The 17996-nt window shown below is 36.8% G+C and overlaps 1 protein-coding gene across 39 annotated transcripts in view; it reads right to left on the reverse strand.

Annotated features, from left to right (window-relative positions):
* LOC105358519 (uncharacterized) overlaps positions 1-17996 on the reverse strand; it is a 44266-nt gene that overhangs the window by 16223 nt on the left and 10047 nt on the right. For 12 of the 39 annotated variants that reach the window (XM_078952854.1, XM_078952944.1, XM_078952964.1 and 9 more), the window contains 27 exons: positions 17725-17873; positions 17600-17647; positions 17352-17408; positions 15920-17185; positions 15597-15653; positions 14658-14717; positions 13070-13126; positions 9803-10011; positions 9634-9698; positions 9301-9449; positions 9169-9222; positions 8603-8659; positions 8079-8360; positions 7735-7791; positions 6957-7490; positions 6613-6669; positions 5919-6368; positions 5575-5631; positions 4713-5330; positions 4386-4442; positions 3953-4141; positions 3310-3527; positions 2963-3027; positions 2734-2879; positions 2439-2501; positions 2044-2082; positions 153-1853 (listed from right to left, as the gene is read on the reverse strand). In XM_078952854.1, the coding sequence (XP_078808980.1) occupies positions 153-1853; positions 2044-2082; positions 2439-2501; positions 2734-2879; positions 2963-3027; positions 3310-3527; positions 3953-4141; positions 4386-4442; positions 4713-5330; positions 5575-5631; positions 5919-6368; positions 6613-6669; positions 6957-7490; positions 7735-7791; positions 8079-8360; positions 8603-8659; positions 9169-9222; positions 9301-9449; positions 9634-9698; positions 9803-10011; positions 13070-13126; positions 14658-14717; positions 15597-15653; positions 15920-17185; positions 17352-17408; positions 17600-17647; positions 17725-17873 (6761 nt within the window). Of the gene's footprint in view, positions 1-152; positions 1854-2043; positions 2083-2438; positions 2502-2733; positions 2880-2962; positions 3028-3309; positions 3528-3952; positions 4142-4385; positions 4443-4712; positions 5331-5574; positions 5632-5918; positions 6369-6612; positions 6670-6956; positions 7491-7734; positions 7792-8078; positions 8361-8602; positions 8660-9168; positions 9223-9300; positions 9450-9633; positions 9699-9802; positions 10012-10478; positions 11143-13069; positions 13127-14657; positions 14718-15596; positions 15654-15919; positions 17186-17351; positions 17409-17599; positions 17648-17724; positions 17874-17996 lie in introns of those variants that run through there. The other 27 variants (XM_078952968.1, XM_078952857.1, XM_078952879.1 and 24 more) reach the window with 26 other exon arrangements.

Raw genomic sequence — 17996 nt, forward strand, 5'->3', positions numbered from 1 at the left:
TGATAAAATTAAAATATAAAACAGGGAATATATTTCTTATGGCTCCACTTTTAAAAAAGAGTTGATGTAATGCATGGAAAAGAAATAAAATACATTTTAAAAAGTAATCATCTGAAAAAACTGGTAATATTAATTTTCATGACCTAACTTACCTTCTGTGGTTATAGAAGTTATTGGCTTTGAAGTAACTATTATGGAAAATAAACTTCCTGGTGTTGTTTTAACTGTGGTTGAAAATGAATTAAATGCTTCAAATGTTGTGCTGGCAGTTTGTGATGATGGGCTGAGTGGTGTAGAAATTGTGCTGGCAGGTTGAACTGATGAACTGAGTGGTGCTGTAGTTGAACTGACAGGTTGTGATGATGGACTAAGTAGTGCTGTAGTTGTGCTGGCACTTTGTGAGGATGGACTAAGTGATGCTGTAGTTGTGCTGGCACTTTGCGAGGATGGACTAAGTGATGCTGTAGTTGTGCTGGCAGTTTCTGATGTTGGACTAAGTGATGCTGTAGTTGTGCTGACACTTTGTGAGGATGGACTAAGTGGCGCAGTTGTTGTGCTGGCATTTTGTGATGATGGATTAAGTGGTGCTGTAGTTGTGCTGGAACTTTGTGATGATGGACTAAGTGATGCTGTAGTTGTGCTGGCACTTTGTGAGGATGGACTAAGTGATGCTGTAGTTGTGCTGGCACTTTGCGAGGATGGACTAAGTGATGCTGTAGTTGTGCTGGCACTTTCTGATGTTGGTCTAAGTGATGCTGTAGTTGTGCTGACACTTTGTGAGGATGGACTAAGTGGCGCTGTTGTTGTGCTGGCACTTTGTGATGAGAGACTGAGTGGTGCTGTAGTTGTGCTGACAGGTTGTGATGATGGACTGACTAGTGCTGTAGTTGTGCTGGCACTTTCTGATGATGGACTAAGTGATGCTGTAGTTGTGCTGACACTTTGTGAGGATGGATTAAGTGATGCTGTAGTTGTGCTGGCACTTTGCGAGGATGGACTTAGTGATGCTGTAGTTGTGCTGGCACTTTCTGATGTTGGAATAAGTGATGCTGTAGTTGTGCTGACACTTTGTGAGGATGGACTAAGTGGCGCAGTTGTTGTGCTGGCATTTTGTGATGATGGATTAAGTGGTGCTGTAGTTGTGCTGGAACTTTCTGATGATGGAGTAAGTGATGCTGTAGTTGTGCTGGCACTTTGTGATGATAGACTGAATGGTGCTGGAGTTGTGCTGGCACTTTCTGATGATGGACTAAGTGATGCTGAAGTTGTGCTGGCACTTTGTGAGGATGGACTAAGTGGCGCTGTTGTTGTGCTGGCACTTTGTGATGATGGATTAAATGGTGCTGTAGTTGTGCTGGAACTTTGTGATGATGGAATAAGTGATGCTGTAGTTGTGCTGACACTTTGTGAGGATGGACTAAGTGGCGCTGTTGTTGTGCTGGCACTTTGTGATGATGGATTAAATGGTGCTGTAGTTGTGCTGGAACTTTGTGATGATGGACTGATTTGTGCTGTAGTTGTGCTGACAGGGTGTGATGATGGACTGAGTGGTGCTGTAGTTGTGCTGGAACTTTGTGATGATGGACTGATTTGTGCTGTAGTTGTGCTGACAGGGTGTGATGATGGACTGAGTCGTGCTGTAGTTGTGCTGGCACTTTCGGATGTTGGACTAAGTGATGCTGTAGTTGTTCTGGCACTTTCTGACGATGGACTAAGTGATGCTGTAGTTGTGCTGGTGGTTTGTGATGATGGATTGAGTGGTGCTGAAGTCTCAGTGACAGGAGGTGAGGGTGCAGTAACTGTTGATGTGTTTTCAATAGGTGATGTTTTGCTCAGTGTTGGTGTTGGGAAAACTAATGGTGAAAGCAAATTGGTCATTTAAAAAGAATTGTGTTCTGTTCAAAAAAAATACAATGTGCGACACTTTGTAGTACTGATAATCTTGTTATAAGCAGTTTTCAGATGATAAATAACAAAAACATATTTTATATTTGAAAATAAACCTACAATTAGTATATATAACTGGTTGTGTTTTAATATTACCTGTTGTGGATGGTTGAATTCCAGTAGTGGCAGCTCCTGCTAGATAGAGAAAATGATCAAATTTAAATATAAAAAGATCAATCATTTTATTTGGCTCTACCTGTAGAAATAAATTGATGTCATGAACGAGAACATTTTCTTAATGTTTTTCGCTTTTCCAACATTAAAAGATTTCTATAGACATTTGTCTCCAAAGAAATTGGTCATTGGTAAGACAAAAGAGACTAAAAAAACATGAAATAAATATTGAGAGTCATATGCTTGGCTATATTGTTTTCACAATAATCTATGATCACACATAGTGTAACCATTTTAGGATGTAATTTATACATAACTTTGACCCTTAATGTTAACAATCACCAAAGAAACACAGTGTCACTGTCTATATTTATTACCTGTTGTGGGTGTTAAAGTTGCGGTTGTAGAGGGAACAGTTGTTAAAACATCTTTTGTCAAATCTATAAAAATAATTGAAAAAACAGCACAATTTTAAATTAATAAAACGAAAAAGCTTTTGTCCTGGCTTTCCCTGCAAGAATAAATTCCATTGTGCTTTGCTTATTTCTGAGGAACAACCAGATAAAATAAATACAACCAACATTTTTTAGTGGCGTAATGATAAAAAGGTAATATTTTAAAACATTTAATGTGACCTCTGAGTAATCATTTAACCAGCTACTTAATACATACTTGCTACAACACTGCCATCTATGATATTGAGAGACGTTTTGTTGCTGGTAAGCTCATTGTCAAGTTGCAATGTTGCATTGTTCTCATTGGGAACTGAGTTGTTATCCTGAAACACCAGAGTCATATCTGCGACCACTGAGCCACTCCTGTAACAGAAAACGCACAAACACACACAATTAGATTGAAAATAATGAAACTGTACAAGAGAAAAATGTAAATATTCTCTCACCTGAATGCATTAATAAGAGACCGCAGGAAAGATTGTCCAAAGATAAGTCTGCATACTCTGTTTACCTGAAATATAGGATCAAAACTGTTGAAGTTGTGTTCATGTGTTGTGCTAGCACATGTAAAAACATAAACATTCCCATATTTATTAAATAGGTCTTGGTTTATAACAGTAAGAGTGAAACAGACATAAAATTATGAAATCTTAATCAATTTTTAAAAATTTATTATGTTGTATGTATTTATTAATTTTCCTAATAAATGTGAATAATTTTTTTGAGGTAAGTTTGTTTGTTATTAGAAGATTTGTCATGAAAAAACTAAACGTTTAAATGTACATAGTCTTACCTCTATGACCACTTTGTTTGCCAAAGACTTAAATCCCGGAGAACTATTATCAGAGAGTTCAGCTGTAAATGTGTCACTTAGACGGAATGTAATATACAGAACTCCCTCATTGGGTGAAGGTGGATTGGTTGGTGGGGCAGTAGTGATTGGCACAGTAGAAGGTGTGGTGCCAGATGTACCACTGGTTGCAGCTGTGGTGGCTGTCAGAGTTGTCACTGCTGAATGATAAAAACGTTAAATAAGTACTGCTGGTTCATAAGTGAAACATGAGTTGCAAAATTTTATAAATAACATGTACAGAATACATAAATTATGATCAAATATCCAATGTAATATTATTTTTCATGACCTAAATTACCTTCAATAGTTGTAGAAATAATTGGCTTTGAAATAACTATTGTAGAAGTTGAACTTAGTAAAACAAGGTGTTAAAATTGAAGTTGAAATTAGTGATGTTGACGACAGTGTTGTGGGTTGTGTAGTTTCTGACACACATGTGTAATGTTATTTAAAAGAAAAAAGAAGAACAACTTAAGTTCCTATGGCTATTGCTCTAGCTTTCTATGGTTGATGTATGAGAAGACATCATTTGATCTGTTAAACAGTGAGTACATTTTATAAAGTTATTTCAACAGAATCTTACCTTGTGTTGAACCCAGACTGAATGGTGGTACTGTAGATGATGTTGAACTAATTGGCATGGAAGTTGTGCTGACTGATGGTGATGAACTTGTTTGTGGTGAACTTTCACTGATTGGTTGCAAGGTCGAAGTGACTGGTGTTGTGATGGTTGCAGATGAGGTTATGTCCAATGATGTTGTTGGTGGGTTGACTAATGGTGGAATTTTGATAAAAATGATGTAAACACTGATATCAAATTGGAAGATTATTTTTAAAAATTTATCTTGGCTTTTAAGAATTTGCAGATGTTAACATTTTGAAAAAGAAAATACAATACATGGAATTGCATCAGCAGAAGACACAATTGTTCTATATTGACATTTGACATATAGGTTCTTATATGATTTGTTTATCAGGCATCTGACTTAAAATAAGGTGAATTGAAGCCATTTTACCTGATGAAGCAGTTGAAATCACTGATGTTGGAATTGCAGTTGTTGCTGAGGCAGTTTCTGCCAAAGAAAATGTAACATTATTAAATAGGACAAAACGGGATATAAATGAGTGTACTAAAGTAGCTTATATTAACACTTTCTTTTCAAATAAAAAACATAACAAAATTAAAATCCCTTATCTATAGGTCAGAGTATACATATAGGCTGAATGCTGAATCTATTTGTTAGAATAAGTTTCTCATGTTTGATATATTAGTGTTCTATATATCTATATAACAACTTATTAAAAATATATTTTTTTAAGAAGTCACTACAACAAAATATTACCTTGTGTTGAACCCAGACTGACTGGTGGTACAGTAGGTGTTGTTGAAGCAATTGGTGTGGAAGTTATGCTGACTGATGGTGATGTTGGAATTGTCTGTGGTGAAGTTTCACTGACTGGTTGTGCCATTGAAGTGATTGAAGGTAAAACGGTACTGACTGAGGCTGATGTTGAACTGGTTTGTGGTGAACTTTCACTGAGTGTTTGTGTTGTTATACTGATTGGAAGTAAAGATGTGGTGGCCGATGGTGATGTTGGACTTGTCTGTGGTGAACCTTCGGTGATTGGTTGTGAAGTCAAACTGATTGCTGGTAAAGCTGTGGTGACTGATGGTGATGTTGAACTTGTTTGTGGTGAACCTTCGCTGATTGGTTGTGAAGTCAAACTGATTGGTGGCGAAGCTGTGGTGACTGATGGGGATGTTGGACCTGTTTGTGGTGAACTTTCACTGATTGGTTGTGAAGTTGAACTGATTGGTGGCGAAGCTGTGGTAACTGTAGGTGACGTCAGACTTGTATTTGGTGAATTTTCACTTATTGGTTGCAAGGTCGAAGTGACTGGTGTTGAAGTGATGGTTGCAGCTGATGAGGTTATATCCAATGGTGTTGTTGGTGGTTTGACTAGTGGTGGAATTTTAATAAATATGATGTAAACATTCATATCAAATTGGAACAATATTTTTAGAAATGTGTCTTGGCTTTTAAGAATGTTTAAATGCTAACATTTTGAAAATGAACATACATTACATGGATTTGCATAAGCAGAAGACACAATTAGTCTATATTGACATTTGACATATAGGTTCTTATGTGATTTGCTTAATAGGGATCTGACTTAAAAGAAGGTGATTTGAAGCCATTTTACCTGATGTTGAAGTTGAAATCACTGATGTTGAAAATGCAGTTGTTGGTGAAGCAGTTTCTGCAAAAAAAATGTAACATTATTAAATTGGACAAAATGGGATAGAAATGAGTTAACTAAAGTTCTAGTAGCTTATGTTAACACTTTCCATTAAAACAAAATACATGAACAATTTAAAATCTCTTATCTCAAGGTCATTATGTATAGGCTGTGTGCTGAATGTATATGTCAGAAGAATCTGCTCATGTTATATCTTTTAATGTTCTTTATATAAGATTATAAAAGATATAAGATTCAACTTGCTGAAATAATTTTTTTTTTAAGAAGTCACTCCAACAAAATATTACCTTGTGTTGAACCCAGACTGACTGGTGGTACTGTAGGTGATGTTGAAGCATTGGGTGTGGAAGTTATGCTGACTGATGGTGATGTTGGAATTGTCTGTGGTGAAGTTTCACTGACTGGTTGTGACGTTGAAGTGATTGAAGGTAAAACGGTACTGACTGAGGCTGATGTTGAACTGGTTTGTGGTGAACTTTCACTGAGTGGTTGTGATGTTATACTGATTGGAAGTAAAGATGTGGTGGCCGATGGTGATGTTGGACTTGTCTGTGGTGAACTTTCACTGATTGGTTGTGAAGTTGAACTGATTGGTGGCGAAGCTGTGGTAACTGTAGGTGACGTCAGACTTGTATTTGGTGAATTTTCACTTATTGGTTGCAAGGTCGAAGTGACTGGTGTTGAAGTGATGGTTGCAGCTGATGAGGTTATATCCAATGGTGTTGTTGGTGGTTTGACTAGTGGTGGAATTTTAATAAATATGATGTAAACATTCATATCAAATTGGAACAATATTTTTAGAAATGTGTCTTGGCTTTTAAGAATGTTTAAATGCTAACATTTTGAAAATGAACATACATTACATGGATTTGCATAAGCAGAAGACACAATTAGTCTATATTGACATTTGACATATAGGTTCTTATGTGATTTGCTTAATAGGGATCTGACTTAAAAGAAGGTGATTTGAAGCCATTTTACCTGATGTTGAAGTTGAAATCACTGATGTTGAAAATGCAGTTGTTGGTGAAGCAGTTTCTGCAAAAAAAATGTAACATTATTAAATTGGACAAAATGGGATAGAAATGAGTTAACTAAAGTTCTAGTAGCTTATGTTAACACTTTCCATTAAAACAAAATACATGAACAATTTAAAATCTCTTATCTCAAGGTCATTATGTATAGGCTGTGTGCTGAATGTATATGTCAGAAGAATCTGCTCATGTTATATCTTTTAATGTTCTTTATATAAGATTATAAAAGATATAAGATTCAACTTGCTAAAATATTTTTTTTTTTAAGAAGTCACTCCAACAAAATATTACCTTGTGTTGAACCCAGACTGACTGGTGGTACTGTAGGTGATGTTGAAGCATTGGGTGTGGAAGTTATGCTGACTGATGGTGATGTTGGAATTGTCTGTGGTGAAGTTTCACTGACTGGTTGTGCCGTTGAAGTGATTGAAGGTAAAACGGTACTGACTGAGGCTGATGTTGAACTGGTTTGTGGTGAACTTTCACTGAGTGGTTGTGTTGTTATACTGATTGGAAGTAAAGATGTGGTGGCCGATGGTGATGTTGAACTTGTTTGTGGTGAACCTCCGGTGATTGGTTGTGAAGTCAAACTGATTGGTGGCGAAGCTGTGGTGACTGATGGTGATGTTGGACTTGTTTGTGGTGAACTTTCATTGATTGGTTGTGAAGTTGAACTGATTGGTGGTGAAGCTGTGGTAACTGTAGGTGACGTCAGACTTGTATTTGGTGAATTTTCACTTATTGGTTGCAAGGTCGAAGTGACTGGTGTTGAAGTGATAGTTGCAGCTGATGAGGTTATATCCAATGGTGTTGTTGGTGGTTTGACTAGTGGTGGAATTTTAATAAATATGATGTAAACATTCATATCAAATTGGAACAATATTTTTAGAAATGTGTCTTGGCTTTTAAGAATGTGTAAATGCTAACATTTTGAAAATGAACATACATTACATGGATTTGCATAAGCAGAAGACACAATTAGTCTATATTGACATTTGACATATAGGTTCTTATGTGATTTGCTTAATAGGGATCTGACTTAAAAGAAGGTGATTTGAAGCCATTTTACCTGATGTTGAAGTTGAAATCACTGATGTTGAAAATGCAGTTGTTGGTGAAGCAGTTTCTGCAAAAAAAATGTAACATTATTAAATTGGACAAAATGGGATAGAAATGAGTTAACTAAAGTTCTAGTAGCTTATGTTAACACTTTCCATTAAAACAAAATACATGAACAATTTAAAATCTCTTATCTCAAGGTCATTATGTATAGGCTGTGTGCTGAATGTATATGTCAGAAGAATCTGCTCATGTTATATCTTTTAATGTTCTTTATATAAGATTATATAAGATATAAGATTCAACTTGCTAAAAGAATTTTTTTTTTAAGAAGTCACTCCAACAAAATATTACCTTGTGTTGAACCCAGACTGACTGGTGGTAGTGTAAGTGATGTTGAAGCAATTGGTGTGGAAGTTATGCTGACTGATGGTGATGTTGGAATTGTCTGTGGTGAAGTTTCACTGATTGGTTGTACTGTCGAACTGACTGGTATTACAGCTGGGCTGACTGATGGCGAAGTTGGACTTGTTTGTGGTGAACTTTCACTGATTGGTTGCAAGGTCGAAGTGACTGGTGTTGAAGTGGTGGTTGCAGCTGATGAGGTTAGGTCCAATGGTGTTGTTTGTGGATTAACTAGTGGTGGAATTTTATAGATAGTTTGTAAAAAGTCCAAATAAATTAAATATTTTTTTCTTAATATCTGTCTTAGGTTTTTAACATTTGTAGAGGCATGCATCTTGACAAAAAAAGAACATGAATCTCGTGCAATAAGCAGCCGGCACAGTTACTGTATAATAGTGATTAGTACATTAAAGGTTCTGATATGATTTGGTAAACAGTGATCTGAATAAAAAAAAGTTGGGTGCCAGTTTTACCTGATGTAACAGTTGAAATCGCTGATGTTGAAGATGTTGTTGTAGGTGATGCATTTTCTGCCACAAAAAGTATTAGAAAGTATTAAAAAGAAGAAAGAAAATGATTCCCTAAAGTTCCTCTGACCAGTTTTTAATTTCATCTTTCATAGTTCTCTTCTCGGGGCTGCCATGTACTTATTGGCAGTTTTCTGTATGGTTACTTGTGAAAAGAAAAACTGCTTCTGTGTTCAACCTTTTCGTATATTATTTTCTATAAGATTACGCTAACCCTAAACCACACTGAACCACACTATAGAGAGGCACTCCAACAAAAAAAAAAAAAAATCCTAATTGAACCCAGGCTGACCACAATTGAGGTTGAACTGATTGCTATGAAATTTTCTGTGTCTGCTGATGAAATATTGGTCACCGGCAGAAAGCTTTTGTTCAATGTTTTTGTCAAAGGATGCACAAGAATCATAATATATACGTAAGTCTGGAGTCTGTGAAATATGTCTTGACAAAATAACAATAATAACAATTTAAACGGAACAAATCTATAAACAGTGATTCAAGCCCACAATTACCTGTTGTAGGTAAATCCATTGGTGTTGTAGGTGCAAGGGTGGTTGTTTCAATTCCTGATAAATAAATATATTAGTTATTTATTCTTAATAAGTTTTAAAGCAACCTCTAAGTAGGTATCAAGTAAAGCTTACTTGAAGCAGCGATGCTTGTTGTGTTCAGTGTATAGTTAAAGGTTGAAGTGTTGTATGCATCCACCAGGGTGGTCTCTACAGCGTTAGCTGGTGGTACTGAAGTAGCATTATTAAACTCCAGCTCCGAATCTACCACAACTGAACCCCGTCTGCAAGAGAATACGTTTTAATTGTCTTTCATAACAGGGTTATTTTATAGCCAAGGTACTATATGTAACATAAAAACATAAAATAAAACTAAGAAAAAATATATTAATTTTGATACACCTTAAATCGTTAAACCATATTAAACAACTGTTTTATGATTACCATTTAAGACAATATGTTATTTACCTGAAATACTTGACTCTCGCTCGCCGGAACAACCCTGAAAATCTTTCTGAATAAATGGCATAAAGCTGTGGAAAAAGAAAATTTATTGTCAGTTTGACAGGGTTTTACCACTGCAATGCTTCAAGGATAAATTCAACTCCAAGAGATGACGGAATTTCAGCAAACTTACAGCTTGTTCAATGCCCCTTGCAAGACTGATAAATTCTGGAGAGGTATTGATTTCCAGTGCAGGGATAAATGTCTGTTCCAATTTAAAAACCAGTACAATTATTGATTCAGGTTGTGGAGCAGCAGTTGTAGTTGTTGTCGATACAGTTGTTGTTGTTGTTGTTGGAATTGCTGCTGTTGTTGAAACTGGTTGTGAAGTTTGTTTAGTTTCTGTTGAGAAAAAATGAATACATATTTATAGACAAAACATGTTTTAACAAAAGTTTTCTTTTTGAAATATTTGAGAAGCATTTTTATTGCTTGCCTTCAACAACATACAGAGTTTGTAGATTGTTTGGTGAAAAATACGTCTAAAAAGTGTCCAAGCTCCATGAAAACATAAAACCACAATTGTGTGTATGAAAGATTACATATACTGCTCTGATCAAAAACACCTTAGTTTTATTGCAGTTACCTGAGACAAAACTAGTTTTTAAGGTGATAGTTGTTTTAAAGATTCTAAAGAGGCCAATGACTGTACTTAATGGTTACTTAAAAAAAATATATATATATATATATATATATATATATATATATATATATATATATATATATATATATATATATATAAAACTGCTTTTTTTCTTTTCTTTTTATTTTGTATTTACCAAGTCATCTGTTGAGGTGCATGTGATTACCTGCTGTGGGAGTCAGCAATAATGATGTTGCCGAAGTCAAATTTACTGATGGTGTGGTCAGACTGACTGATTGTGAAGACGTACTACCAGGTGGAAAAGATGTACTAATTGTTGGTGAAGTTGTTGAAAATGCTGACGAGGACAGACTGACTGATGGTGAGGATGCAGTCATTGATGGGGTCGTTGTTGTAAATGCTGCTGAAGTTGTGGTGGCTGATGCTTGATTCACTGATGGTGAAGTTGTACTAATTAGCTGAGTTGGGTTGACTGTTGCTAAAGTTGCAGTGGTAGTTTTTGTTAAACTTGAGCTAGTTGGTGTTAAAGTTGGACTGACAAGAGGTGATGTACTGGTTGCCATTGAAATGGAACTAAGTGAAGAACTTAATGGGGCTGCTGGAGGAGTTACATTAGCCGCGTTTACATGGGCAAAACTAATCGGAATGAACGCCTGATCGGAAAGAAAATGCGTCATGTAAACGCGCCGTTCGGAATACTCTGCCCCGGTCAGACTCATTCGGATCAGAATTTCTTTCCGATCGAGATAGGTGGGTTATACCGATCGTTTATCCGATCGTGGAGCATGTAAACGGTCATTCCGATCGTGTGTCACTGCTGCTCTGGTTTACGTCACGCATAGACGGTGTTTCGCTGAGAGAAAGCTTTGGAGCGCATACGGGACCGACCAGCTCTGCGGACACCCCGTGAAAAGCGCCGCTCCGCTCTCGCCCCGCTGGCTCTCCCCTCTCTTACACCCCTCACGGGGGAGATTCGGAGGAGGAGCGCTCACTCGGTCCACTGGCACCCGAGTGAGCAGAGCAGCTGGATTAATAATGTTGTGTCGGGGGGGGTTACGTGTGCGTTTTGTTGTTTTGTTATGTGTGGGAGAATTCAGACTGCGAGCCGTCCCGCCGCTCTGGGTTAGCGGCTGCAGGACTCAGGAGGAACCGTGTTTGAACAGAGCTCGGGCCGCTAGCTCACAGAGTGGCTTTGGGGCGGTCTGTGTGAACTTTCAGAGCAGAAATAAATGTCGCTCAGTCCTTAGAAAGCTGCAGATTGCTGCGTTTCTCGCACGGTCCTGGATTTTGTGTCCATCCATCAGGCTAATGATGTTAGCCCGTGTTAGCCTGTCCTAAGCTTTCGTCCAGCTTAATTCTTCCACAAAAAAAGCACTGACCACACAGATTAAATATAACGATGAGCGAACAGGCAATTCATAATATTCATGACATTAATAAAAGCACGTTTGGAAGATCGTCTCGTATGTTACCGAGCTGCTGCATAAATGTCTGTGGAAGCGGTTTGTTTACAACGGGACCTATATCCGCATCCGGGTGATTTTTACACTACTGCGCATGCCCAAATGATTCATTCCGAACGAGAGTATGAGCCATGGGAACGTTTGTTCTAATCGGAAAAAGGTTTTCTGTGCCCATGTGCACTGGTGAATTTTAACCCGACCATTGATCCGATCAAGATATTCTGCCCATGTAACCGCGGCTATTGACTAGTTGTAAAGCAGTACTGACTGTTTTTGTAGTTGTACTTAATAGAGGTGACTTTCCACTGACTGGTGTTGAAGTTGTGCTTAATGAAGGTGAAGCTCCGCTGACTGGTTGTGAGGCTGTACTAGTTGGTGTTGAAGTTGCAATAACTGATGAAGAAGCTGAAAGGACTAGTGTTGAAGTTGTACTTATTGATGATAAAGTTTCACTTACTTGATTTGAGGCTGTACTGATTGGTATTGAAATTGTATTGAATACAGGTGAAGTTTCACTCACTGCTTGAGATACTGTACTAGCTAGTGTTGAAGTTGTATGGATGGAAGGTGAGTTCCCAATGACTGTTTCTGAGGCTGTAGTAACTGGTTTTGAAATTGTACTAAGTAAAAGTGAAGTTCTGCTGAAAGGTTGATAGGGTGAAGTGACTGGTATTGAAGTTGTACTAAATAAAGGTAAAGTCCCACTGACTAATTGGGAGGTTTTACTGACTTGTGTTGAAGTTGTACTGATTGATGCTGACGTTTCAACTGCTGGTTGTGAGGCTTCACTAATAGGTTTTGATGTTGTACTGATTGATGATAAACTTGAGCTGAATGGCTGTGAAGTTTCTGTGATTGATAGTGACGTTGAAATGATTGGTGGTAAAGTTGCAATGGCAGTTTCCTTCACTTGTTGTTGGGATGTTCTGACTTGTGTTGAAGCAGCACTGATCAATGGGGAAGTTTCACTGATTGGTTGTGAGGCTGAACTGATTGGTGTTGAAATTGTACTGATTGATGGTGAGCTTGAGCTGACTGGCAGTGAACTGGATTTGATTGATTGCGATTTTAAAATGGTTGGTGTTGAAGTTGCACTAACTGATGGTGAGGTGATGGTTATAGCTGGTGAGGTTATGTTTGATGGTGGTGTTGCTGGACTAACTAGTGATGAAAGTCAGAATAGATCATTTAGCCATTCATTAATCAACTAAATCTGACTAAAATTCTGTCTGGGTGCTATTAGGCACTTTTTCATATATAGCAACATAACAAAAATGTTTTTTGTTTTATTTGAATGCATAGTTTAAGAAGAGTAAACAGGACATAATTTTACCTGATGTTGATATTGTAATCCCTGTTGTTGAGGGTGCTGTTGTAATTGATGCAGTTTCTGCAATGAAAAAGAATGATTTGATTAAATAGTGAAAAAAACAAATGACCTTGACTTTTATTGACAAATGGAATTAAAATATTTTAAAAGATCTACATTTTTACAGTGTTTGATGTAGCCAAAAAAAAATTTGTGGTGAATTTTCACTGAATGGTTGGGATTTTGAAGTAATTGTTGGTAAGACTGTAGTGACCGATGGTGACGTTGGACTTGTGCTTGGCAAACTCTCTCTGTGTGGTTGGATGGTCGGACTGATTGATATACTTGTTATCAGATTTTAACAAGTCACTCCAAGACAGCATTACCTGGTCTTGAACTTGTAGCAACTGGTAGTACATTCCCACTGACTGTTGAACTGCCTAATGCTGTTATTGTATTGATTGATGGAGAGGTTCCATTAAATGTTGGTGATGTTGAACTGACTGGTTTTGAAGTTGAACTAATCGCTGGTGAGCTTGAACCTAATGTTACAGATGTTAAACTGACTTGTGTTGAAGTTGTACTGACTGATGGTGAAGTTGCACTATCTGTTTTTTTTCTAGTCTTGTCCAACAGCTGAACAAACAGATGAGAGCTGAAAGCCTCTTGTGTTAGACATATTTTACTGTCACGAAAGGGGTTGTGAATCTTTTCACACTAGGTGTATATTTGAATTGACCCCTTTTGTAATTTAGGCTAAAGTTTCTTCATCTTACTTATATTTGTAACATGTTTTAGTTGGACCGAACGGAAAAGAAAAGGAGGGAAGAAGAAAGAGAGATGTTGGAGGGGGGAGGATGATTATAGAAAGGGGGTAAAAAAAGCATAAAGCAACAAGTTGCTGGATGATTATAATCATTACGATTAGGTTTAGAAGTAATGCAAAGCTAAAAGGGGTGGAGCCTGTCCACACACATACTCAAATGCTATAGATATACCTGTCGGCTTAATAAATTTTCACACACAAACATGTCAACATGTACACAATACAACTAATGTTCACAAATACTTACGCCTTCATAACAACACATGTGAAACATTTCAATTAGTCACGCAAACTATTTGTGCAAAGGTGAGCTAACACCTGTGCTCAAGTGAGTGTTTATGTTCTTCTAAGGTGGATGATTGACTGTAAAAAGAAGAGGGAGAGTGCCCTGTCACCCCCACACCAAGACCCTCGCTGCAGCAGCAGCAATGGCAACAGCCTGCGCTAGCTGTTGTCAATGTTGAACTGACTGGTGTTGAGGTTGTAAAAAGACAATTTTGGACTTGAGCTCAGCGGTCCTTAATTTCAAATAGTTGGTTGTGATGTTGTAGTCATTAGTGTTGAAGCATCACTAACTGGTTGTGAAGTTTTTGCCACAGCTTGTGAGATTATGTTTGATGGTGTTGTTGCTGGGTTAACTAGTATTAAAAATAATAATAATATATATTTTTTAGCATTCATGTTAAAAATACAAAACAATGTACAATAGTTTTTAATAAAAATGTACTTTCAACAAATATAAAATAACTAAAAGCAAAAGTGGATTTTAAGTTAACACAATTTTACCTGATGTGGATGTTGAAGTCCCTGTCGGTAATTGTGCTGTCGTAGGTGGTACAGTTTCTGCTGAAGAAAAAAAAGTTTTTAATTGTTTAAAAAAAATAAATAAATAACATTCTAGTGACATACGCCATATTGTTATGTATGTTTTTTTTTCTTAGACACTTGATTAAAAAAATCATAGGAAAAATATTGTTAAGCTGATTTTTCCTTCAGGCAGTGTGATCAGATTTGAGAACAAACTGAATCTATTGTTTCATGGTGTTTGACGTGGTAGAATATTTTTTTAAAATATTGTTGACGGAGATCAAATTTGAAAAAAAAGTCACTTCTCCATAATATAACCTTCTGTCAAACTTGTAGTGATGGACTACCAATGACAGTTGGTGATGCTGAACTGACTGGTGTTGTACTTGTACTGATTGATTGCGAAGTTCCACTGACAAATGGTGATGTTGAACTGACTAGTGTTGTAGTTGTACTAATTAAAGGTGAAGTTCAACTGTCGGTGATGTTGGAGTAACTGGTGTTAAAGTTGTACTAGATGATGAGGAACCTAAGCAGACTGTTGGTGAAGTTGAACTGGCTGGTATTGTAGATGTACTGATTGAAGGCGAAGCTCCACTGACTGCTGTTGGAACTGGTGTTGAAGTTATAGTAAACAAAGGTGAACTTGAGCTCACTGTCGGGGAGGTTCCAATGATTGGTTGCAATGTTGAAGTAATTAATGTTGAAGTTGCACTGACTGGTAGTGAAGTGATTGTCACAGCTTGTGAGATTATATTTGATGTTGTTGCTGGGTTAACTAGTAGTGAAATTACGCATTATGCATTAATTAAATATTAAAATCTACAAAAAAATGTAATTTAACAAAGAACATAAATACATCTTAAAATGGTTTTTGCAAGCAGAATTTCGTAAAATGTAAGAAGGACAAAATTTTACCTGATGTTGAAGTTGAAATACTTGTTGTTAATGGTGAGGTTGTGGGTGGTACAGATTCTGCCGAAGACATAAAAAATAGCAACAACATTTGATTAATATAAACAAAATAAATTCCAGAGACACATTTAAGTTTGTTTGTCCAAGAGACTTGATTAAAAAAATGTGGTTCTTATTGTAAAGTTCCCTTTTCCTACAGGCATTGTCATTGAATTTAAGAATGAACTAAATCCCCGTTTTTATTGTGTTTGTTGTAGTAAGAGACTTTTTTTTTAACTAGTTGACATAGATCATATTTTAAATGAGTCACTTCAACAAAAGATTACCTGATGTTGAACCTGTGGCAATTGGTAATAGACTCTCATTGGCTGTTGGTGATGTTGAACTGACTGGTGTTAAAGTTGCACTGATTGATGGTGAAGTTCCACTATTAGTTGGGGATGTTGTACTATCTGGTGCTGAAGTTGTACTAATTGATGCTGACGTTCCAATGGCTGTAGGTGATGTCGAACTGACTGGTGTTGATGATGCACTAATTGATGGTGAAGTTCCACTATTAGTTAGGGGTGTTGAAGTTGTACCAATTGTTGTTGACACTTCTATGGCTGGTTGTGAAGCTAGACTTTCTGGTGTTGAAGATGCACCGATTAAAGGTGAAGTCCCACTGGCTTTTGCTGATGTTGAACTGACTGGTGTTGAGGTTGCACTGATTGATGGTGAAGTTTCACTATTAGTTGGGGATGTTGTACTTTCTGGTGTTGAAACTGTACTAGTTGCTGTTGACACTTCTATGGCTGGTTGTGAAGCTAGACTTTCTGGTGTTGAAGATGTATCGATTAAAGGTGAAGTCCCACTGGCTTTTGGTGATGTTGAACTGACTGGTGTTGATGTTGCACTGATTGATGGTGAAGTTTCACTATTAGTTGGGGATGTTGTACTTTCTGGTGTTGAAACTGGACTAATTGCTGTTGACACTTCTATAGCTGGTTGTGAAGCTAGACTTTCTGGTGCTGAAGTTGTACTAATTGATTCTGACGTTCCAATGGCTGTTGGTGATGTTGTACTGACTTGTGTTGATGATGCACTAATTGATGGTGAAGTTTCACTATTAGTTGGGGATGTTGTACTTTCTGGTGTTGAAACAGTACTAATTGGTGTTGAAACTTCTATAGCTGGTTGTGAAGCTAGACTTTCTGGTGCTGAAATTGTACTACTTGATGCTGAAGTTCCAATGGCTGTTGGTGATGAAGATCTGACTGGTGTTGATGATGCACTAATTGATGGTGAAGTTCCACTATTAGTTAGAGATGTTGTACTATCTGGTGTTGAAGTTGAAGCAATCGCTGTTGACACTTCTATGGCTGGTTGTGAAGCTAGACTTTCTGGTGCTGAAGATGTACTGATTAAAGGTGAAGTTTCACTGACTGTTGATGATGTTGAACTGATTAGTGTTGAGGTTGTGCTTATTGATGTTGAACTTGAGCTTTCTGGAGGTGAAGTCTCAACAAATGGTTGTGATGTTGAAATAATTGGTGTTGAAGTGATTGTCCCAGCTGGTGATGTTGTGTTTGATGGTGTTGTTGTTGGGTTAGCTAGCAGTGAGATTATGAAAGATAATTAAAAAATAAGTTATGTATTTAATTATACATTTAAATGTAAAAAATTAGACACTTGCAGAAATGCAACTTAGCATATAACATAAATTTATGGTCTGATTTGCATGCAGACTTAAAGAAGGTATAAAGGACACAATTATACCTGATGTGGAAGTTGAAATCCCAGATGTTGTAGAGGCTGTTGTTGGTACTATAGTTTCTGCCAGAAAAATAGTTAATTTTAATATATAAATGTAAAAAAAGAAAAAGAAAAAAAAAATTAGTGACCGTAGTCAATATTTTTTCTCTTTTAAAGATACCTTAGTAATTTACTTTTTTGATTTTTTTGATGTAGAACAAGCTCTGAATTGAATAACAGTATTAGAGTAAAAAATAAATGAATCCAATTACCTGTTGTAGTATCCAACGTCACAGGTGAAACTGTGGTTGTCTCAGTAACTGTCAAAATAAATATTAGAAAATATAGGTATCTATGCTTTCCTTTGTGTTTCTCAGTAGGTTTTACAACAGCTTACCTGAAGCAGAGATGCTTGTTGTGTTCAGTGTGAAGTTAAAGTTGGAACTATTGTATGCATCAATCAGGGTAGTTGCTACTTCAGCAGTTTGTGGCACTGAGGTTGCATTATTAAATACTAGCTCAGAATCTACTTCAATTGAACCTTTCCTGCAAGACATAAGAGGGAATAACAGTTGTTATTGTCACACATAAACCACCAAAAAATGTTACTGTTGATTGTTACTTCACAAATTTTTAGACGGTGTGAAATAAATCGAGTCACACCAATGA

This window comes from Oryzias latipes, chromosome 1, assembly GCF_053564925.1.
Source record: "Oryzias latipes strain Hd-rR chromosome 1, Olatipes_Hd-rR_3.1".
Taxonomy (NCBI): Eukaryota; Metazoa; Chordata; class Actinopteri; order Beloniformes; family Adrianichthyidae; genus Oryzias; species Oryzias latipes.